This window comes from Olea europaea, chromosome 13, assembly GCF_002742605.1.
Source record: "Olea europaea var. sylvestris chromosome 13, O_europaea_v1, whole genome shotgun sequence".
Lineage (NCBI taxonomy): Eukaryota > Viridiplantae > Streptophyta > Magnoliopsida > Lamiales > Oleaceae > Olea > Olea europaea.
Window position 1 is genome coordinate 24,933,496 of NC_036249.1, and position 25,815 is coordinate 24,959,310.

General features: G+C 30.4%; 2 protein-coding genes across 3 annotated transcripts; one reads left to right on the forward strand and one right to left on the reverse strand.

Moving 5' to 3' along the window:
* Nucleotides 1-2,777: 2,777 nt before the first annotated feature.
* LOC111408583 (pentatricopeptide repeat-containing protein At5g64320, mitochondrial-like) lies at nt 2,778-5,790 on the forward strand. Its single transcript, XM_023038328.1, has 2 exons — nt 2,778-4,248; nt 5,504-5,790. Exons 1-2 carry the CDS (start codon nt 2,778-2,780, stop codon nt 5,788-5,790), a joined length of 1,758 nt encoding a protein of 585 aa, XP_022894096.1.
* A 3,811-nt stretch (nt 5,791-9,601) lies between these two features.
* On the reverse strand, nt 9,602-13,585 carry LOC111407997 (elongation factor P). Of its 2 annotated transcripts, XM_023037735.1 has the most exons (7): nt 13,373-13,584; nt 13,180-13,257; nt 12,344-12,450; nt 11,232-11,309; nt 10,298-10,399; nt 10,060-10,141; nt 9,602-9,977 (listed from the first exon to the last, which is right to left on the reverse strand). In XM_023037735.1, exons 1-7 carry the CDS (start codon nt 13,476-13,478, stop codon nt 9,859-9,861), a joined length of 672 nt encoding a protein of 223 aa, XP_022893503.1. In that variant the 5' UTR covers nt 13,479-13,584; the 3' UTR covers nt 9,602-9,858. The 2 variants fall into 2 exon arrangements, with proteins under 2 accessions (XP_022893503.1, XP_022893504.1); XM_023037736.1 differs by lacking the exon at nt 11,232-11,309 and having other exon boundaries at nt 13,373-13,585.
* Nucleotides 13,586-25,815: the final 12,230 nt, after the last annotated feature.

The following is a 25,815-nucleotide window of genomic DNA, read 5'->3' on the forward strand; positions in this document are numbered from 1 at the left end:
AAATACTAAAGGATGAAATGAAAAACATACAAAAATAGTTAAATCATTAAAAGAAGAATACCAAAATTTACCAAAATTAAGATGACCAGATGAAAAAGATAATTTGATTGTTAATACTGATACCTCAGATAAATATTGGACAGCAATATTAAAAACAGATCTAAATGAAACTTGTAGATATTCAAGTGAAACTTTTAACCAAGCAGAAATAAATTATACTACTCATGAAAAATAATTACTAACAATTATTAGAAAAATAAAGAAGTTCTCATTATTTTTATTATCCAAGAAATTTACTATTGAAACTGATAATTCTCAAATTGCAAGATTAGTCAGGAATAAACTACCATCAGAACCCCAATATAGAAGGCTCCATAGATGACAAGCTTATTTAGCATTTTATAATTTTGATATAGTTCATATTAAAGGAGTTAATAATTTTCTTACAGATTTTCTCAGCAGAAACATAGAATTTGCTGATGGATAAAGCCATGGTCACGGAATTATACCAATCTATCCTACATATACAAAAAAAGACAGATTTTCTTAAAGAAGAATCTGAAGATATAAACTCTGGAGCAACTCAGATCTCAGAGATGTTCAACTCAAATATAAAAACATTGTTGAATATCACTACTGATCATCATAAATATGCCATAGAACTCAAAAATCAAGTTGATGTTATTGCAACACAACTAAAAGATATACTATCTGAGACAGATATACCAAAGAGCTCAGAAATGAGTTTTCCAATCCAATACCAAACAGGGACAGCTATAAGCAGCAGTGGACCCAGACGTGACAACATACCAACTGATAATAAAGGAGATTCCATTTCAGTATCATCAACAAAAAAAGTTATGAAACATGGAGATAAAAAAAAAATCAAAACAATCAGCATCATTGACCAAGAAGATAAAATTCCTTTAGATCCAAAAGAAGAAAAATATGTCGAAATAATCAAAATTGCTTATGAAATAAAAATGAATGATTCATATTTCATCTCTCTGGGAAATAATGCTTATCCCAGAATAAAAGTCATGGAAGGAGGAGACCCTTCATTTATAAAAATTATTACAGACTATGAATTCATGGATTTGATATATTTAGAAAAAGATTTGATTGAAATTTTAAAGTTTGATAATATATTCATAAAAGAAGTATCCAGATTTGTCAAATGACAAAAAATATATTTGAAATTCTATTCAATAAGTCCAGAATACAATGGAGTTGTTTACTATCCAGTTGAACACATAATCTTAATTGGATATGTTGCAGCCAATTTTCAAATAGATATTACAGAAAATAATAGAAAAGTTCCGTCAGTGACAAAATCATGAATTAGACATGGGAGAGCACTTGAAATTAAAGCCATCTACAATATTGCCAAAAATTTGTTTGATAAAAAATTCTCATACTTGTGTCAATATAAAAATTGGATGCTGGTATTCAATGGAGGATATGGAAAATCAGAAATTTTAAAGGACTATATTACAAGATTCGATATACATCAATTGTCAGGATGTCCTACCACTATAAAAGAATTCTACTAGCTAAGAGAGTGTCTCAGCTGCATGTGAAGAGATAAAGGAAGAGAATAATAATAGAGCACCTTTGACAAATGTGTATGGAGGATAATAATACAGCAGCATGTGAAGACATTGAAGAAATAGAGCAATAATAAAATAAGATGCTCTTTGAATAAAAAGTTGAAGCAGCATGTGAAGATGTAGGCCCAAGGAGGAAGATAATAGAAAGACAAGTGTACCTTTGCTGATATACTCGATGATGTAATAGAGTCTCATAAACTTGTATAAATAGAGTCATTGTGATAGATAGATGTCATCTTATCTTGAAATCTCGAATTGTAAGCAACAGTTACTCTAAAAATCATTCCCAGTTTGAAAAATCGATTTTTCTGAAAATCCCTTTGTACCAAATAGAAGTCTTATATAAATTCTGATAGAAATAAAACTCCAATATTTTGATATGAATATGAGTTTCTAAATCTTTATTCCCATAGATTCTTGAAGGATTTGATAAAAAGTTTCCTAAAAGAAAGTTTTTCTTTAACAGAAATTTAGAATTTTATTCTTTAGAAGTTGATACAGTGATAGCAAGTAGTTGAAATAGTAACTATTCCATGAAGGCAGGAGACCGTTGAAAGAAGCAGTTTACAAATTCAGACCTCGAATGTCACTCGATTCTAAAAATAAAAGTCCAGATCAAACTTAAGGTAAAACTATTAAATTTTTGCTAAAATTAGAATGAATCTTTTTAGGATCTTAAAGAATCGTAAGGATTAATTGATAACTATTTGTATGAATAAATGTCAGGATATACAATTGAAGGATTAGATAATCTATTAGAAATAATGTTAAAAAAAATAAAAAATATTATCTCTCAATTAGAAAATATAAATTTACCATTTGAAGAATATAACATTTTAATTAAAAAATATGAAATATATATTGCAGATTATTCTTATTTATTAAATCATAGAATGGATTTATATTCAAATATTCAGTAAAAGATAAAATGTTTAAAAAATTAGAATATGTATTGCAATATAGAAAGAATCATTTCACTAAGAGTAATATAAACCCTTCAGTAAAAAAGAATAGTGATAGGCCATATAGAAAATCTTCGTCATCCGGACCCATTTTGACAACCCTATCTTTCACAACATCTCTATTTTATGAATTTAGATCATTCGGGTTGAGCTCAGATTATCCACTATCAACCAAAAATAGTGGCAATTGAAATATCCCCTCACCATGCCTGCCATGTTTTCTTGTCCGGCATCTTCATTACATCCAGTTTCTTCTCCTCTTCACTCTTCCTCCCTACTACCCGTGCAGAATTCCCCATTATTTTTCACCAGCAACAGATCCCAGCATGGTAATTTTCTCATTTCTGCAGTAGTTCCTACCTCTACTCAAAGCCCAAAAGGTACCCCCATTTTGCCAAAGTTCCAAGATTTTCTTGAAACAGTTGTAGCAGTTCCCACTTCTCAGAAAAATGAAGCTGTGGATAAATTCCAAAGAGAGGGCGGATTACGAACCATATCAGAATTTAACGATTTGCTTATGGCTTTGGTCACAGCAGATGAGTTCGAATTAGCATCGAAATTGAAGTCCAATTTATCCTCTTTCGGTTTAGCCCCTGATAGTTGCACATACTCAATTTTGGTGAGTAGTTACTGCAACAAGAATGAGCCAAACGAAGCGAAAACTGTTTTGGATCGTATGCTGGAAAATGGTTTCCAACCCAATGTTGCTACATTCACTACATTGATCAATTCATTTTGTCAAAAAGGGAGATTGCAGGATGCCTATCAGGTGTTTGATATAATGGCTAAAACTGGATGTGAGCCATCAATCAATACATATAATTGCTTGTTGAAGGGGCTGTGCTACGTGGGGAGAGTGGAGGAAGCCTATGAATTGCTATTGAATATCAAGAAATCTTTGTTCAAACCAGATATTTATACTTACACCGCAGTGATGGATGGTTTTTGCAAAGTGGGCAGATCAAATGAGGCATTGGAATTGCTTGATGAAGCTTTAGAAATGGGATTGACACCAAATGCAGTCACTTACAATACTCTGTTTAATGGTTACTTTAAGGAGGGAAGGCCTTTGGATGGTATTGGTTTGTTGAAGCAAATGAAGGAGAGGAATTACAAGCCAGATTTCATAAGTTACAGTACATTGTTACATGGAATGTTGAAATGGGGTGAAACTAATGCAGCTTTGGGGATTTATAAAGAGATGATAGGGATCAGTTTTCAAGTCGATGAGAGGATGACCAACACCTTGTTGAGAAGGTTGTGCAGGAGTTCACGAAAGGATGAAGCTCTGCTGAATGATGTGTACGAAGTGTTTGAGAAAATGGAGAATGAGGATTGTGCTATATACCCTAGTACATATGATCTACTGGTTGAAGCCTTTTGCAAAGGAAAAGAGAATGATAAAGGGTTTGAAATTTTAGACGAGATGATTAGGACTGGATATTCTCCAAGGACAATCACTTTCAATGTTGTCGTTAGAAAACTTTGTATGGATCAAAAGGTTGACAAGGCATTATCAGTTTTGATGCTAATTCACAAAGATAGGAAGGCCAGCAGAAGTACATTCAACATTTTGATTAATGAGTTGAATAGACAAGGAAGGTCATTAGGTGCTTGTACTGTATATGGTTTAGCAGTGAAACGAGGGGTGGTGCCACAGAGAGAGCCTAGAAAATGTTGTTCTGAAATTTGATTTACTGTCTGAGCTCTGTCAAACTTCTAGTGTAGCTTGAACACACATGCACCTCTATAGAGGCAATGCATGTTTAGTTCGTACTCCACATTTTTTTCAAGTGGATACATCTTCAATCTGTCAGCTGCTAACATCAGAAGCTTGTTTACAATGAACAGCTGCAGAACATTTTCTCGAATCCACGTAGGAAAAAAATCTGTTGGATGTCCAAAATAGTTAAAGATAGCAAACTACTCTACTTGTACAAAAATGACATATCTGAGCAGTCTATGCTAGTCTCTTGTATTGTGCAGTTCTAGCACCACCAAAATTTCTCTCCACATTAAGTATTGTGGTGTACAAGTTGAAAAAATTGTCATGCATAAATTATATTGTAAAGCATATCTTTTACGTGCAAAAAAGGGGACAGAATTTCAATTTACCAAAACCAAAATACGTAAAGTAGAAACAAGAAATGTATTAATATGAATTTAATCAAGGCAAGAGTTCGACTCTTTCTCTTTGAGACGATAATGCCGCGCACGAGTTCTAATGGTTTTTTGGCATTCGTCTCTCAAAATATAACGACTACATCCAATAATAGAAGCACTCTATTACTTTGATAATTGATTTTTTGATAATCCAAATTTGTGTTGGTGCTTGTTTGGTAAGAATTTTGATAATTGATTTTTTGAGCGTTAGAGATAAAGTAGGTCTTACTTGTGAGAAAAGAATTCAAAAATGATGACTGAAATAGTGAAATAAAGGTCAAAAAATTGACTTTAATCGACTTAAAATCTGTACTAAACAAGTGCTTGGTCAGTAAACTTGACTTTAAGACTATTTTAGATGGAATACATTAACAAGTCTTCAATATGCTAATTTTTCAAATGTTTGGGAAAAGAACTAAGCTAAGAAACGGTCAAGGACAAAGATACCAATTTTGGCCAAAGGTTTACAGATAAATTAGCAATTTACCCTCATTTAAATGATACTAATAACATGGAACAACCATCCTAATTGTCAAAGCCAAAGTTACCACATAAACAGCTGCGTTAAATTCATTACTAGTCAGTATGCAACCATTAAATGTGTTTCCCCCATTATCATAAAATCGTTGTGCAATTTGAACACAACACAGGTTTTTTGGTCAACTATTCCGTCATGTTTGGGACCATTAATCCTGTCGTATGTATTTGAATTTCCAGTCTGCTAGGCTTTCTCGAGTGATAACAAATTTTCTTTGTGAAATGGAACAGATGAAATTGAAAATATTTTTGAAAGGTTTGGGGATGAAGAAAGCACGGTTTTCGACCGGTGTGAGAGGCTGAGTTTCAAGGTGAAGCTGAAGTCAGCCACGCTAGGAAGGAGCCAAGCTACCAAGCGCAAGAAGCCTATTCAACAAAAGCTGCAGCTGAGATTGGAGTGCACAAAAGTGCTAAAGAAGTTTCTAAAGCCTAATAAGATAAAATCAAAACATTTCCTAGTTTCAAAAGGGAAATATTCTGCCATCAATCCATCTGCAATTGAGCGTGTTAATGCTTGATTTGATCTGTTAGAGAAACATTTACTACTGCAAATTCAATTCCATATTAGGATAGCTACATTTATAATGCCAGCTGTAATAGTCTAATAGAATTTTGGTCACATGCAAGTCTCTTTTAAAAGGTTAAATCCTAACCTTAAGGGTCCCCCACCACTCCTGTCCTGGAGTATCGTGAGGAAGGTAAATCGCAGATTATGCCTCCAAGGGTACAGGGTGGAAGGCTGCTTGTACACTTGCACTCACCCAAGAGCTAAATCCATATTTCAGGATTCGAACCCTTGACGCAATAGCCTCAAACAAAGCTGGATTTCTCCACCCTCTCCTTTTATCACTTGAAGATGTGCCCTGGGGGCACATGCAAGTCTCTTTTTGTCATATATAATACTGTCTACTACTACTTGCACAATAGCTACACAAACTTTACACGTTTCTAAGCATCCCACCACACTTCCGCCTTGTTATCTGAAAAAACATTTCATTAAAAAAAAAAAAAAAAAAGGTTTGAACCAAAACTTTAAAGGCCCCCATCGTTCCGCCTCTAAAACTTTGTGAGGGAGGTAAATCGTGGGATGTACTCTAACAGGCCAGGGAACCAGAGGTGCTCGTACACTGCGCCTACAAGGGGTCTAATTCCATATCTCAGGAATCGAACTTCCACACTACGACTGCCAACAAGATATGAGATAATCTCACTTCTATTTTTTGCACCATTGGACTATGCTCCGGGAGGCAACATTTCATAATTACTAGATGTATGGATGATTTGAACTAATATACACAACGGGTTTCAGAACAATGCTTTGATACCATTTCAAATGTATCATTATATCCCTCATAATTTATATTTGCAAAACAAAAATGTGTATGTCCCTAGAAACATAAACAATAAGTATTGTGGTGTATTAGAATTTCCTCTTAACTATTCCTTCAGGATTGTGACCAGTAATCCCATTGTGCGTACTGGAATTGCGAGTTAAATAAATGAATGGTCATTAAACCTCATCCATGGTTACTACTTGCAGGGGCCGGACCATATGGGGTCAAATGACCCCACAAAATTTTGGTTTTTTTTTTTTTTCTTTTCTTTCAAAAAATAATTTGTTTAACCATTTTATTATCTATTTTAATACATGCCAAATGAAGTCGGAACGTTCTTAATATCATTTCGAAGTGCTCATAACTTAGTTTTTTGCTTCTTAATGACGTGCGAAATAATCAACCTAGCAAAAGTTATGATGTATCAAAGTAAGTCGTTTCAAATTAGTATTTCAAAAAGTTTGATAATATGCTAAATATTAAAATTTGCCAATGATCGTATATTATCCGAATCCACAAATCTCCTACGTCATCTAGAAGCTTGTTTCGAGAACTACATCGTAGTCATATCGAATGGTCCAAACGGATATTGAAAATAGTTAAACATGTGTCAAACGATGTACTATAAAAGACGTTTAACTTGTTTTTTCTTTTAAAAAAATTCAATATTTCATAAACGTTTATTATTTTTGTGCGATAAATTTTTCAATATAATTTATATCATTTTATTAGGAAATTTTACATGGAAGATGACGTCANAATTGGTCCATTACTTTTGGACGTTTGATCTTTGGCCTTTAGCCATTTATGTAGCAGCAAATCTGCTTGAGAAGGGTATTCAACGTAGTGGAGCCACTAGCGCTTCAGGATCTGTGTGGGTTTGGATCAAGAATGGTGTTTCTCCTTGTTAGACAATTTGTTGTCAAACGACCTTTCTAAGCTATGATGTTATTCGGTTTTAATTTTCAGTCGGCTTTGCCAAATGACTGAACGTAAACTATAAAACCACAATCGATACGACATGATCAGAAGGTTAATTGGGCCATTAGAAGCAACCTTAATATTTTAGTGTTGCTCATGACCCAAACCGCTTTCCTAGATGGCCATAATTGAGAGAGATTACTTGGCAGTCCATTTGTCTACTTATTGGGCCTTTACTCGACCCCATTGTTAACCTAATTCTACTTACCATACTTGGGCAACTTTACTTAATATATTGGGTCTTCCTCTCCTTTTGCAAGAGAATGGGTCCCCTCCTCTCTCTCTCTCTGACTCTTGGCTATTGTATTTTCTTCTACACTCCTGCTTTCTTTTAGTTTCTACTTCCTGTGGTGATTATATATGAGATATTGCGCATCTTTATGGTCTTCTAAGTAAATTATTTCATTGTCAACCAAAAATGGTAGCTTGGTTATTGTCTTGGGTCTTTGTTGTCGAGTTGTGGTCTTTTTAGTTGGAAAAAATTGAGCTTGGGCCAACCTTGGTGATCAATATACACTCTACATTTGGTATCAGAGCGTGGGCTATCGAAATCTAGCAAAAATCAGACCAAAAATTGGAAGAAAGGGGCGATTTCTTCAACCTTCCCAAATCTGAAATCCTCAATTGCTCTCAAACCAGACCTCCGTTGGATAAATGGAGGCCAGACCTATACTTAATAGGTCGAGGCACCCCCGAGGGACAGCACGTGGTGGAGGCGGCAGTGATCGACGGCGGAGAGTGGGCGATTCGACGTCAGCGCGTGGACAGTTCGGTGGCGAGATTTTTCTAATCATTTTACTTACTATATCTCTCGAATATGTTAATGTGTTTAGTTTAGTGTTTCAGGTTGTACAGGAAAATTTGAATGATTTTGCCCCTGGACATTAATCTGCATTTGTGACTAATTGGAATTGACACATTTGCTAAGTCTTTAGGGCGAATAGTGGTGGCCCTAAAACAACAAATTCGCATTTCTCCACTTTTTATGGACTGAAATAGATCCGCTCTGGTAAATTGGCTTAACCCGTTTAATTTTCAGCAGTGGCGTGTCATCATGTGGGGGTGACAATAGGGTTATGGTTACTGTGAAGGGATAACATTGCTTGTACTAGAAATTGGGATTACTTGCTCTTAACTAATTGATTGAGTACTTGTCTTTTGGTTAAATTAGTGTTCTTAGTGTTTAATTGATGTGAAATTGATTATTTGTTAGACATATCATTCTTGTTGCATTATTACTTCCACTGCTTATTGATTTCGTTGCAATATCGAGATCTTACCCGTTCGAACATTTCCTTGATCTAAGACCATGAATTTTACGAAACTCTGGAAATTTAGAACGGAATATATTATCTGTGACTCTAGAACTATTTTGTGTGGTTGGATTGTGTTTTGTGATTTTTTTTGCTGTTCTGTGAAAATGACGACTTTGATTTGAGGATTTTTAACGGAAAAGATGATTTTTCAATCTAGTAACAAAAAGTGAAGGGTATTTTAGTCTAACAAAATTTTTCAAAGGTCATTAAAGGCAAATTTTCAACTGATTTTTAAAAAAAAACAAAAGGAAGAAGTCGACAAGGTTGCTTATACCTCAGTCATTTTATACTTGTTGACGCCGTTTTGAGAAAGATGGGTAAACTGAAAACCACCAAAGAACTTTGAAAAAAATTGGAAGATCTGTATTTGCTCAAATCTACATTGAATAAACTTTATTTGCTTGAACGCTTTTTTTAGCTTTAAAATGGACCCTTCAAAAGATCTCAATGACAATTTAGATGCTTTTAACTAATTGGTGCAAGATATTATTAATTGTGATGAGTCTGTATCTGAAACTTATAAGGACATAATCTTGCTCAATTAAATTTTCGACTCTTATAAGAAAGTTAAAAACGTCATTAAGTATGGTACACCTGAAATTGTCATAAATTTTCTTAAGAGTAAAGAGATGAAAATTAGATTTGAAAAATATGATAATAGAAGGGGTGAAGTACATATGATGCGAGATAGAACTCAATTTAGGCAAAACAATCATGATAGATACCAAAGTGGTGGCGAGTCGCCATTTTATGTGCATGTGCATGTTTAGTAAACAGTACTAAATCAAGATACACCTTCGATACATCAACTGCTAACATCAGAAGCTCTTTTATAACTAACAGCTGCAGAACATTCTCTCGAAATCCAAATGGAGAAAAAGTTGGTTGGTTGTCCAAAATAGTTAAAGATAGCAAAGTCTTCTACTTGTACAAAAACGATAAAATTCCAAGCAGGCTACGCTCGGCTCATGTATTGCCCAGTTCTAGTATCCACCATAATTTCCTGGCCTCTTTCTATGAACAATGGGACAGTAACCACAGCACCAGTATCAACGGTTGCTGGCTTAGATCCACCTTCGAAAACCACAAAAATGGTGATCAAGCAAGAGCAAGCAAAATAGGAATATTCCAAAAACCAAGAAACGCGTCAAAGTACCTTGTGCTGTGTCACCTTTCACACCTGGATCAACTTCAACCACAGTCAACTTCACTGTGATAGGGAGTTCAAAATCAATTACCTACACCAACAAATCAGGCAGTCATTTGAGATTGTATTGAAAAGATGTTTGCTTCCTTAGGTAACAATTGACAAATTTGAGAAGGCAGGCGCCAAGATAATTATCGTAAAGCTCGTGATCCAATCAGAGAAAAGAGGTGCTAGAGTTGAACAATACTTTTCCCTTCCAGAATAGCAAATTGCAGTCCATGCCTTCTTTCAGCCACTTCGATTTGTTCCCGACATCTTTCTCATTGAGATGGAATTCTTCAAATGAACTCTGAGACAGATATGACATAAAACTCATGAAACTTGGAAATAAGACTAGCCTTCCAGTACCACTGCATGCTAATTACTGAAGAAAACCAGTATCTCTAGGAAGAAAGAAGTGTCCTCAAGTAAATTTCAAAGTGAGATAAACAAGACTGGTGGAAAGCTACTAATCTCAACTGTCTCACTGTATAAGAACAGTATAACAGTTGAAGCACAAGGCCAGTTATTACCAGGAAAGTACCAAATATATGAGATAATTATTTGCCTCTTTAGAAATATCATAGTATTTAGTCCGACAGCAGAAATTTGTTTTTAAATTTAAATGGACATGGAATAAAGGTAAAATTTGAACTCGCAACCTATGTCTGAGCTTGAGCACCTGGCTTATGTTGGTCTAAATGTCTAAAGTTGATTCTACTGGAGTCACAGAAAGATATCTAGCTTTGACAGTTTCTTACTCCTTCCAACATAGAACAGTGTGAAATAGAGCATGTTTGGGATGGCTTAAGCTAAAAAATAAGCTCCAAATGTGTGGCTTATTTGAATGTAGGTGGATCCACACTAAATGTAAGCCACACATGTAGTGCTTATTTTTAAGCCTAAGGCGCCCCAAACATGCTCATAAGCCGGCAATGGAATGAAGAGATAATCTTGTAATGTTAAAATAGAGCAGAGGTGTAGCATAGCATAATAGTGAGCCTTTTTCACCATTTTCTCTATTATGAGTAATGATGATGCTTTGACAGTTGCCTTAATATTCTCAAAGAGGATAAAATTACTTGAAAAGAGTATCTACTATTGAGGCAATCATATGAAGATCAAAACAGAAAATAGTATACCAAGTCCATAAAGACATACTGGGAACCGTCTTTGTAAGTATACTGTTTGGTTTCTTTAAATATATCTGCCTCTTCAATCTGTCCAAAGAGCAGAACACAAAGATGGCATTAAGGATAGGAATGGCAGAGTGTGAATACAGCTGGACTAAAGTATTAGGATCCTGACAAAAATATATGCCTTCAAAATTGGAAGCGTGATAAAAAAAAATTACAATTTTATGGCATACAGTTATCTCAGTGAAGCATCTTACCTGCATCGCATAACGGAATAAATAAAGAGACACTAAACATGGATAAATTAAAGAGAATTAAGACTTTCCAGATAAGTAGAAATTATGCTTAATATAACCCAATCGAGAAAGATTGACTGCCCCATAAATTTAAGTAGAAATTATGTTTATTATAACCCAATCAAAGAAATATTGACTGCACCATCCAATGAAAGATAATCATTAGGCTGTGCTTATCTCAATATCCGACCAAACTCCTGTTGATATCGTCCCCGCAATTTAATATGTCATGAAGTGATAGGCATTGTAGTGATCACTGTATTAAATCTACTAGACACAGCATTATGAATCCATCAAATTATGAAGTTGGTATATACACCATTTTCTTATTACCACTAGTCGAGCACCAAGATTCATCAGCTAAAAAATACATCACACAGATGGAAGAAGGATAGGCTACCCCAGAAGCAAAAACATGATCTATTACCAAATAGTGTCTTGTTTGACCTCATGGCCGTCAACCATCTAACTTTATATTGAATTGATTGTACTTGCATAGATAGAATTCAACACGGAGGCAAGATGCCCAATAAAATCTTAAAATGTTTATAGTTATTTCCATTTGCAAAAATATTTTTACAACTTAACACGCAAAATGTAGACCAACCTAGTATGCACCGTGCATTTAAACTTTCCACCACTAAGGATAACAAGGCTTACAGATCATTTCTATCTGCCCCATAACAATCAGATTATCTAACGCATGGAATACTTGTATTGTAAATGTTATACTAGATTTTCTCTACTCCATCCATGACATAATTCTCTGTAGATAATCCGGAAAGAAACAAGAACCAAAATTCAAAAGTTACAGAGGGTTACCTTACTTCCAGCTCTGAAAGTTTTCTCGACTTGATTTCCTGTCAAGTAATTGCGTAGCGTGGTCCTCACATATGCTGCCCCTTTGCCGGGTTTCACGTGGAGAAACTCTAAAGATTTACCAAAAACCAAATCAATTTCAACTCCAGAACTCCAAATGTTGATATCACCGCCCACCTCACCCCAACACACACACACACAGAACAAAACAATGAAAATAAAAATTTCTTGTTTGACTGACAACAATCCCGACCAAAGGCAAAGGGATAAAATTATCCAAAATTCTTCATTGTTTTCAGAACTCCGATACACATACTACTACTACAAGACACATATCAATTTAATGATTCTGTAATGCTAGTACAGTTCAGTCATATAATCAAACTAGAAGCAGAAGAACAATGTTTTAAATTAAAATCCAAAATAAAAGAAACTGAATGAATAACAGTGTACATGTCAAATGAAAATCAGTAAAGTAGACTATAAACACTTAAACTCGATCAATTCGACAACCCAAAATTGATCTAAAATTCAAACCCACAAAGGATAAAAGTTATCCAAAATTCTTCATTATTTCGATCTCTGAGATGCAAAGTTTATTGTACAAGGCACAGATGACTTCAAGAATTTCACAATGCTAGTGCATTTTAGTCATATACTCAAACTAGAAGGTGCACAGAAAGAATTTTTTATATCAAAATTGAAAAACAAAATAAACTAGAGGGATAACATTGTACAAGTCAACAGGAAATCATTAGTCATAAAAATGTAATCTTGATCCATAAGCAATTCAACAACCATACCTTTGGACACAAGTAGGTAAAATTAGCAAGAATTACCAATAACCCTCCAAGGAGTTCCCTCCACTTCAATGTTGGAGCCCACTTTAATATTGTTGCTGGAAAACGCATATATTCCTGAAAAAAAAAAGAGCAAATTAACATTTTTTTCATGATTGATAATCATCATTTACATAATAAAAAGGGGGAAGGAGGGGATTGAAAATGAAAAGAGTGATGAAAAAAGAATTACTTGGCAATCTGGCACGGTATGAATTTCTTCGCAGTAGATTGAAAGAAAAAGAGGGAGAAGAAGATGGACGAAAACAAGGGCATTTTAAAGCGCAAATTCCCGCCATTGTTCTGGAGAGTGAAGGTCTGGTTCGCCTTCTTCCTAGGAAATGGGTAGAGTTGAAGACCAGATAAGGGGGCAAGGTCGAGAAATACCTACATATAGCCTAATATTGGAGTTTGTAAGATTAGACTAAAAAATATAATCATTTGAACAACATCTTTGAACAATAATCTTTTCATCAATACCCCTCATAAAGAATTTGTAACAAAAGTTATTATAATGTATAAAAACTTTCAATTAGGTTCTCAGAGAAATATAGATCATAAATCTTTAATAAATTTAAATCCAAATGTTATAAAAAAAATTATTGATCTAAAAAAGCAACAGATGATGAATTAAATTATTTAAAAGAAAATCTGAAAAGTTTCTTTATAGAATATTTAGGTCCAAAATTAAAACATAAAAATGTTTATATAGATAAAAGAGCAATCAAAACCAAAAATGATATACATAAAATAATTCTTAATTTGGAAAGAAGAATTAAAAAATTAATTATAATTATTAAAGAAAAAGTCTTAACAAAAGATAGTGAAATTTATAAATTCTATTGTGATATTTTAAATACTTATGAAGATTTTAATTGGCTCAAAAATTTTAACCCCTCCGCTGTACACTCCGCTGAAATGGTATCAGAGACATATTACGAACCTAAAATTATGATGAACATAATAGATGAAGAAAATATAAATGGAGAATTTTTGAAAAAAGTAGAAAACATAAAAAACCTAGTTATCCCTATTTACCTAAAAACACCACAAATGAAAGTTTTAAAAATATACATAAAAGATTAGAAAATTTAGAACATAATCTACTAGTAGGAAATGCTCTATTAGATAAAAATCTTAAAGGAAAAGATATGATTATAATTAATCCACCTCAAGATTTTAGAATAACTCAAAAAAAATAATAAAGGGAAAAAAATTAAGAAAATCAATATATGATTACAGATGTAGAAGAACTAGAAAAAAAATTCTTAGAATCTACTGGTGAAGAGTATGATGAATATAAAAAGCAATTAGAAAAATTAACTAAAAATGAAAAATAGAAAGATGAATATTAATCCATCATCAAGTCGAAATATAAAAATAGAATTCAGTAGTGATGAAGAATATGATTATCCTTATGGTATTACAATACCACTTAATGATGGTATTAATTAATATAGGAAAACACAGAAAAGATATACTGAAAATATAAAAAAAAAAATCCATAAAAGAAATAAATCCAATGAAATCCTATAATGAACCAATCCACACAACAGGAGTATGGTTAGATCTAAACTGTGTAGATAAAAATAAAGCTATTGAAACATGGATGAAAAGTACAGACTTAGCAATACAATTTAATAAATGAGAAACATATACAGCTTTTGAATTTATAGAACATACATTCAGAGGAATTGTTTCTGAATGGTTGAGAAAGTTACCAGAATATATTAAAGGAAGAATAAAGTATGGAAATAATAGAACTGAAGTATTAGATAATAAAAATACTTTAAATGATCAAAATATACATGAGATATTAAAAAAATTTGAAAAAATCTTAAAAACAGAATTTTTAGGAGATGAATATACTGCTAATAAAGAAGAAAGTAAACAAGATGAATATAATGAATGAATGATAGCAATGAAAAAATTAAAGATATGTGATATGTGTGAATTAGAAAGATACAAATGTAAATTTGAAGAATTATACTATATATTAAATGAAGGAGATTATCAAGAAAAAAAACCTATATTAAGGAGTTATTTTACTAAGTTACCATTCCCATGGGGAATTAAGTTATTAAAAGAATATGAAAAATTATTACCTCTAGGAAAAGAGGAATGAATGAAAATAAATAGTTTTGGAAGTAAAATTGAATTTACAAAAAGAATGATATGCATATGGTGCAGAGAAGCCCTAGAAAGTAAGAAAGCATATAAAATAAGAAAAAATTAGATATAGGCCAAGTCGAACAATTTGGATGACATAAGAAGAAATATAAACCATATAAGAAATATAAAAGAAAATTCAAAAACTACAAAAAATTCAAGAAAAGAAATTTTAAACCACACAAAAATATTTCAGGAAAAGAAATTGGAATAAAAAATTTAAACCAAGAAATAATAAAAAATGTAGATGTTTCATCTGTAATGAAGAAGAACACATTGCCCCTCAATGTCCTAAAAAGAAAGATAGACAGAATATAAAAACTCTTAGAATTTATGAAAAATTCCAAGATGATAGTGATATAGAACCAATTGAATATTTTGGAGATTTAAGTAGTGAATGCAGTAGCATTTATGAATTAGATACATCCTCATCTGAGGAAGAATTTGAAGAAATAGTATATATGAATCAAGAGATATAACAAGCAGAAATAGAAATAGAAACAACTGAAGAAGTTGAAGACTCAATAGAAGGTATAAATCAAGAAATTACCTTTGACATTAAAAAATACACAAGAATAACCAAAAAAATATTAGACTTACAAGAAAAAGATGTATTCCATCAAGAATTTTTAGGAATATTACCAAGAATAAATAAAATAATTGTAAGTATGAATTATAAAGAAATGTCTATAAATATAGAAGATACTATAGGAAAAGCAAAGATTCCTATAATTACAAAAGAATGGGTAAAACAAAAGTTATCCAAAATTTCGGAGAACGTAAGAAACAAATTAAAATGTATTGAAATAGGAGGAGTCCAGATAATGGTAAAAGGATTCTTTAGAAAATGTATGAATATACCAATTAAAATTTATTGCATGGACAACAGAATTTTACAAGATCCAATGGATGCTCTATTAGGAACAATCGTAGGAAACTTAGTCTATCAGAAGATAATATTTACAGTAAAACCAAATTATGCAATATCATTAAATGATGAAAATATTGACCAAAGTTTCAATCTATATTATAGAATTGGAAACTTGTAAATGTTACGAAGAATTAAGGCTATTAGTATAAGCATAAAATCAATTTTTGCTTTTAGTACTAGCCATCATAACAATCTAAGGAAAATAACTAATAATATTATCATACATAAAGATTTTGAGGAATTAGCATAATATATACCTCCTAGGAAATACCAAGAACATGAAGTCACTATACCAAAACAGATAATGTTTGATTTCCATAAACAAGTTAAAGAAATTAATTCTGAAGGAAAACTAATAAGAAGAAATAGTGCCAGTCTAGAAGGAGATAATCTTATTGCAAGATTTCCCTCTAGACAAGATTCTAAGATAAGTAAATTTAAGAATTTAAGTATTGCTGAACCATCAAATTCGCAATATTATATCAAAACAAGATATGTAAATCAAGAAGGATATAAGAAGAATCTTCTTGTCCTCATTGACACTGGAGCAGATAAAAGTCTGGTAAATGCTAAATTTGTTAGCCGTTTAATAGACTTTGAAATACCAGAACCATATATATTTAATGATTATTTATGAAATAATCTTGAAATAAGAAAATATATAAAGTTCCCCCTTAATACTTATAGGAGAAGATCAGAAGAATATACTAAAGAAATAATTCTATATAAAGATGAATTATATGGAGTTGATCGTTCACCTATACTACTAGGAATGAACTTTCTTAAAAAATATAGTCCTTATAAAATCTGTCAAGGATATTTAAAAATAACAGTTGATGATAATCCAATCATCATATCAAGAATAGATGAAAATATGAAATCATTGTTATCATGAAAAAAGTAATTAGTACTAATCCCATGAGTCCATATATTGAAATTACACTCAATATAAAAAGTTATTGTAGAATTAAATTTCATGCTTACTTAGATACAGGAAGTACAATAAGTTTATGCTTACCAAATGTACTATCATCTGAATACTGAAAATACAATTCAAAGAAAATTGCCACCGCTACAAAGCAGGTGGAAATAAGGGAGTATACAACAAATATGCTACGCAAGTACATTTTCTAATTTCCTTTAGAGAAGTATTTGTTGATACAATATATATGTCAAACACAATTGAATGTGATATTTATTAGGACAAAATTTCCTATTAAAATATGCACTATTTACACATTATCTTGATAAGTATATGTTCACAACATCCTGTGAACACAAAATATTTACACCAAAAATAAATAAGGCTGTTACAATAGCATACACAAACATAAACCATCAGAGTTCCTCAACCCAGCGTGGTGGATGTTGGAGTACAGAAAAATTTAAATCAGTTACAGTCTTAAAAATGACAACAGAAAATAGGTTAGAAAAATAAAAAAAGAAATTTCTAAAACATATTCTGAAAATCCATTAGAAAAATGGAATACAGACAAAATGAAGGCAAAAATAGAATTAACTAATCCAGACACTATTGTTAGAGTCAAACCCATGAAATATATTGTTGATGACCAAAAAGAATTTAAAGAACAGATAAAAGAATTGCTAGAAGCCAAATTAATTATGCCTAGTAAAAGTCAACATAGCAGCCCAACCTTTATGGTTAGAAAACATAGTGAGATAAAAAAAGGAAAAACCAGAATAGTGATAAATTACAAAAAATTAAATGAAGTTACCAAATTTGATGGATACTACTTGCCAAATAAGGATACCCTTATTAAACAAGTACAGAACAAAAAGATATTTTCAAAATTTGATTGTTAGTCAGGGTTTTGGCAAATCATGCTTACTGAAGAAAGTAAATCATTAACTGCATTTAGTACCCCAATCATTTAGGACAATACAAATGTAATGTAATGTCATTTGTGTTGAAAAATGCACCACAGATATTCCAAAGAAAAATAGATGAGGTAATCAAACCAATTACTCAATTTTGTATTGCACATGTAGACGATTTACTTACTCATTCAAATAACATTTATGAACATATAGAACATCTTGAGAAATTTTGTTATATTATGAAGAAACATGGTATTACACTTTCTCAAAAGAAAGCTGATATAGTTAAAACAGAAATAGAATTTTTAGGATTATTTATAAAAGAAGGAGAATTGCAATTACAATCTCATATTGGAGAAAAACTTCAAGAATTTCTTAAAAAAATCAAAGATAAAAAACAATTACAAAACTTCCTTGGTATATTGAATTATGCTGAAAGATTCATTGAAAATTGTGCCAAATTAAAAAATTATTTTCTTCCGAAATTAAGAAAAAATATTATGTGGTTTTGGGAAGAACAAGATTGTGAAAATATAAGGAAGGTAAAAGAAGAATTAAAGGTATTGCCCAAACTTATAATTCCACAAGAAGAAGATTTCTTTATTCTTGAAACTGATGCTTCAGATAATTACTGGAGAGCAGTATTAAAGATTAAAAAGAATCATAAAAAATATAAATGTAAAAAGAATTGTTATTGTCCTGAGATACTTGTAGATTCTACATCAGGAACATTTAAAAAAGTTGAAACAAGATATGAGACAAACAGGAAAGAACTCATTGCTGTAAAAATGGGAGTTAAAAAATATGAAGATTATTTATTACCAAAGAAGTTCTTGATTAGAACTGATAATATTCAAGTTAAAGTTTTTTTGAAAAATAATGTTGATCCATCTATTACCAATAGATATATTATTATGATACAAATTTGGTTTTCGTATTTCAAATTTGATATTGAATACATAAAAGGTAAAACTAACTTTCTTCCTAATTATTTTAGCAGGGATGGAGTTAGAACAACTAAGGACGAAAGTCCAAATACTTGAGATAAAAGTTTCCTATTTGGAAACACAAATTCAAAATATCCAAGATAGCCTTCGAGACAAAAATACAGCCCTTGAGGCAAAAGTAACTTGTACCAAGTCTAGTATCCATTCGCAAGGACTTGTGAATACTAGCGCTCTCCCCGATGATAAAGGGAAAGAAAAGAAGGTAATAGGAACCCCTTCACAGGGAATACTTAAGGCTATTACTGGTAATGAAGATACAAAAATTCCCACTAGGGAAGATATTCAAGATATCAAAAGCGAAGGTAACTCTTCATAGAGCCAAACTCAATCTAAACTTTCTATTAAAAGAATAGATCCAAAAGATATTGTCAAGATATGCCATGAAGCAAAAATTCTCAGAAAAGATAACCATGAAAAAGTTATGTTCTTTATTGTTATTTTTAATGTTCTATCAGATTGATATCTAGAGATAGGAAAGTGGATGAAAACTCTCCACTATGCAAAATATAACAAGATAAATTTCTATCCAGGAGCACCAGCCAACTGAGTACGAAACTACTTTGAGATAGGAAGTATGCTCTGTATATATCCCAACAAAGATCTCAAAGAAATAGCCCAGCTTCCAGTTAACATCAGGAAAGCTATTAAAAGATACATTGAAGTCGTCAAGACAACAAATATATACATCAGGTTTCATTCAGCAACTATGAAATGAGATCCTGTTCTTGAATATATGCATCCATCGTTCCGTGTTATCAAAATGAGACTTACAAACAAATATTTTTTACCAACCAGTCAAAAGGTTGTTAAAAATCGATATCAAAATATTTTAAATATGATGCCCTACAGAAGAGCAAAAGGGTACAAAGAAATATTTGAACATGTAACTCAGATAATTATTGAAAAAGAAAAAATATGGGTTTATCCATCTGAAAACCATATTATCTATTCCAATGCAAAGATGGCTACAAAGGAGAAGATATTTGTTATCTCGACCATTTATTATCTGCAATTATCTCCAACCAAGTACACGGATCAGAAGATATGGCTAAAGAACTGTGCAAATTACTCTGGAACTACAGTGATCACCATTGTGAATACTGCGTAGTTGAAGATATGAGTCAAGATCTTTCAACAGTGAAGAATTCCCTGCAGAATTCTTTGATTCTAAAATGGAAAAGTGATGGTGACAAAAGTGGTCCTTTATCACTACTTTAATAAAGAAATTTATTAAAGAAAAACTGTGGCTACTAAAAGACAGAAGATAGTGCAAAAGTCTCCATAATTGTGACTACTTACCCACTAGTTGTCATAAGTGGAAGACAAATTCAAAGATAAGGCATAAAATTTCAAAAGGAGAGGTCCACCTAACAAGAAGATACTGGAGAAATCAGTGTAAATAACATTATTGAGCTACTCAACAAAAGGAAGTGGAAAACACCTGTTAAGATAAGATTCTCAAAGGCTTCTATAAAAGGAGGCAAGAAGGAAGAATGAAGATATCTCGAAACAACTTATCTCTTAAACACTCTGAAGAAAACACATCTTAGAGATATATCTTTTGTAATTTGTATACACCACTTGTATTCAGAAAAATATTAGATAGCTTGAAGATAGCAAAGCTTGTAATAAGGTAATCACTTATGGAGTTCTAAACTTCATAAGGTGAGTACTAAAGGTATGTAAATATAGATTGTAAGCATGTACTATTTCAGTTTATGAATATCAAAGTAAAAGTTTGTTATGTTCAACAAAACTTTCATAAAAGGATTTCATTAAATTTCTCATGATTCCTCGGCAGTACAGATAGAGATTTTAAAAGATTTTCAAAACATTGATTTTGAATGGATATTAGCCATTCCAAAGTACCCATCTTTGATGAAGGGTTTAGGGGGAAAAGACAGTTTTCTAACAAAATTGTAGTACTTTATGTGTGAGTTATCTTTTAAAATTTCGTTCCAAGTAAGAACTTGATTTTGAAAAGAGTTTGGATAGAGGTGAAAACAGAGACTCTGGATACTGTGAGATAACATCTGTGGTAACACGGCTAGTTCTCTAGAATGAGAAATGCAACCTTAATTGAAAAACTTTTTGTGGAAGCAGTTGTGGACCCAAGTGATTCCAAAAAATATTTTAAACTTTTACTTGATTCAGAAGATTAATAAAATACATGCAAAGCATCTATAAGAGCATACTGGAGGGAAAGCCTGTTTACTTCTATTTGATTACTGTTAGTTATTTACTCGCTTTTATATACTTATGCTTTGATTATTTTGATGAACAATTCACAAGCATCCACATCTACTTCTAATGATCTTAGATTATACTTAGATGAGAAAGATATTTCGTTTTTATTTAAATTAGCTGAAAAGTCTGAAAATATATTTCCTGTTGGCAAAGAGAAAATTGAAGAAATATACCAAGATATAGATTATTTTTGTAAGCACAATATAAGATTTGATTCTGTAAGAACTAGTAGAAAAATAAGAAAGGTAGAAGATATTATAACTAAATATAGAGATATACAAGAAGAAGTCTCAGAAGGATTAGTTCGAGGATATATAACTAAGGAAGATCAGCCTAAGATCTTTGAAGAATTATCAAGATACAAAGAATATTTAAAGGTGTTTGAAAGATTGAAAAATATAGATATAGGTTCTGATTAATAAGTCCTGAAAGATACAGGATACATCTTGCAAATAATAAAAGTAAGGGTAAAATAATATTTTTAATAGAAGAGGCCATTGTGAAAAATAGGATCAATAACCTGGTCATTTAGAAGACTGCCTCGGGCAAGGTCTGGGTGGGTTGAGGGTGAAGTGAATACTGGCTTTGCCATTTTATTTTGGGGGAGTTCGTTGATGGAAATACATGTAAATGACCCAAATAGAAAGACCATTTTTTCAAAATAGCCTTTGACTAATTTTGATACCCAAAATACCCCTTCATAATATTACATAATAAGTTAATGAAATATAGAAATCTTTCAATTTAGTCATTAAAAAATCATACTATATGAATTTTAATAGATTACCCCATTTATTTGATTTGTTAGATTTATTTGATTTATGTTCGCTCTAAGTAGCCCCCATTTATTAGTATCAGAGCCATAGAGATCATGAAAATTAAAATAAAGAAAATAAATAATTATTGATGTTTAGAAGAAGAAAAATGTAGTTATATATTTTTAAAACATATTCATAATAAATTAAAAATAATGACTTTGACAATAATTAAAGAACTTCCTAAAGAAATAAAAGAGCAAATATTAGAAAAATTAATAATTGAAACAATAAAGGACATATATACATATGAGAAAATTATTAGTATATATGAAGATGAAGAAAATAATTTATATTATAAAGAAAAATATGAGTACAATTGATAATATACATCAAAAATTGAATAAATTACTTTTAAAAATGGATAAAATACAAGAAGAAATATGAAATATAATGTTAATACCAGAAGGAATGAGAATACCAAATAATAGACAATTAACAAAATTAAAATGTGAAAAATTAAAACTTGAGAGCAAATATTTTACTATAGTAAAAGAAGAATTAGTAGATCCAGAAACAGTTGAAAGAAGATTTAGGAAAATAATAGATAAAAAAGAAGATAAAAGATGCAAATTAACTTATGAGTTAGAAATAAGAAAAAATTAAGATGTCAATAAGTGAATATATAGAAGAATTAAAATCATTAATAAAAATGTTAATAAATGATATACAAGATTTGAGAAATAAAGTAAAAGAGACAAGAAACGATATAAATATATTAAAAATTGAGATTAGAGAATTAAAAGAAAACAATAAAAATAAGAAAATAGATAAAAAACTTATAGAAAAAGAAATGACTAGAATAGGAAAGAAACATATAGAAAAAGAAAATATAGTGATAGAAATAGGAAGCATGAATGATGAATTTAGAAAGAATATATTACCAAAAATACTAGAAGATGAAGAAAAATTTAGAGAAAAATCATTAGGGAAATTAAAAGTAGAAGAAAAAGAAGATAAGTGAAGAATTAGATTTGTTAATAGAAAATTTTGATCAATTAAGTTTAACTGATATAAGTGAATACTAAATTTTAATGAATACTGGAGGGGGACCTAATCCAGTAGGAACCTCTAAACAAGAATTACATGATACAGACGAAAGCTATGCACCTATATATAATAAGTCATATAGACAATTCTATGATAAAGTAAGAGACAGACAACCACCTAAAGGAAATAAATATAAAGATAAGTTTGAATTAAATGATAATTATGATAAACCAATTAATCATGGAGAAACAAGACTAGATTTAAACTACAAAATAGATACTAAAAAAACCTTATTAACTTGGGCAGATTCAATGATATTATTCTTTTTATATAACAAAGATGATATATGGAAAAATACTTAAAGAAGAATATATATTTTTAATAGTATCCTTTGAATGAGATGTTAGAAATTGGTGGGAAGAAATAAGCAATGATACAAAAACATTAATAAAAAGAAATGCACAAACATAAATAATCAAATCAAATAGACAAGACATAGAAAAATTAATAGAATATATTTCAGATGAGTTTCTAGGAGAAAATTGGATAAATGCAGAAGAAGAATAATAAGAGAAAAAGATAATGCTAGAATAAAATTAATAAACTTAACAATATGTGATAAGTGTAAAATTAAAGAATATACTTGTGAATTTAAAAATTACTATTATGTTCAATTTTATAGTAATGAAAATCAAGAAGTATACCAAGACATGTATTATAATAAGTTACCAGGTTCATGGGGAATATATTTTAAAATAGAATTTGAAAAAATATGTTAGAAACAATACTGGAATACCTGGAATTTAGGTTCAAAAATAAAATTTTTATTTGAAAGATTTGTATATAAATGTTAACAAAGACAATTAATGAAAAAATAGGAAAATTAACCAAAATATGTTGTGAAGATATGGAAACCCCTGTGTAATGGGAATGTAATTCTGAAAGAAGAATTAATAAAATAAAATATAAAAATAAAAAGTTTAAAAAATTTAGAAATTTTAATAAAAAATATATAAAATCTAGAAGAAGGTATTATAAAAGAAAAAATAACACATATAATCAACAGAAAAATAAGAATTATAAGAAAAATAAAAGCCAATGTAAATATTGGAATTGTGGAGAAATATGTCATATAAGCCTGATTGTGATAAAAAGAAAGTTAAAATATTATAAAAAGAATACTTAAAAATAAAAAATGAATTAAGTAAAATATCAAATATTGAAAAATATTATGATCAAGAAGTATATATAAGTGAAACAGAATAGGATGAATCAAGATCTGAATAAAGAAATTGAATAAATAGAAAGTAATAATATAAATATAGAAGAATATGAATGAATAGAAGAATATGGATTAAAAGTTACTTTTGACAATAACAAATTTAAAAAATTACAATAATTATCATTAGACTTAAAAATAGGAAAATTGGAAGTTTTTGATAGAATTTGGAAAAGAGAAAGAATAGCAATAAATGAATATCACAAAATAGAAAAAATCATAGATGTAAGAACAACTTATGGACAACATAAATTAAATCTTTTAACAAAAAATACAGTTGATGAACTATAGACAAAAATTAATAAAAAACAAAGTGAAAAAATTCAATATGTTTATTTAGCATGAATACAAATAATATTTAAATCACTATTTAGAAAAAGAATAGATTCACCCTTAACTATAACTTTACACGATGGAAGATTAATAAATTTAAAAGATAGTCATTTAGGAATAATAGAAGAAAATTTAGCATATCAAAAAATTATGCTTACATGTTATCCAAAATATTGTGTATTATTAAAAGATAGAAATTTTAATGAAATTTTAGGATTACATTTCAAACTTCATAGAGATGATATTATGCAACCAATGACTATAGAATATAGAGCTTTATATATATTTACCAATTCTAATTATGGGAATATTTATTCCAATAAACCATATATTGAAATATATAAAAAATGTAAAGATATTAGTAAAATAATATAACCAAATAAACAAATAAGTTTAATTCCAGAAGAATATGAATTTAATATAACAAAAAATAAACCTGAAATAACAGAACTAAATGAAGGAGAATGTTCTAATAACATAACATTTAAGGATGAAAAATTAATTAAAAAATAAAAAAGTTTTAAAATACCTAATAAAAATCAATTAGCAGAAATTAGCAAAATAAAAGAAGTAAAATTGTATAGGAATGCTGGAAATATGAAAATAGAAGGAGAATATTATAATGGAAGAGAAAATATAAATGAACCAAATATATTAATAGATATAGGAACTAGTCAATGTCATATTGCTTCGATTAGAAACAAATGACTAATAACTCATAAAACTGAATCATATAAATTTTGATGGACTAGTACATATTACAGATTTAGAAGTTAAAGTACCAATAAAAATAGGAGGAATAGATCTTTTAGTACCATGTTAAATAGATAGAAGTATGGATATAAACCCTAATATACTTTTAGGGATGAGTTTTCTAAATGGATTAGAAGATTATAGTATAAAAAGAGAAGGATTATATATTGTTCATAATGGACAAACTACATTATGTAAAAAGAATTAGATGAATAATCAGATAAGTTTCCCATTAACTGTATATATACAAATTACTATTGTAGAAACAAATAT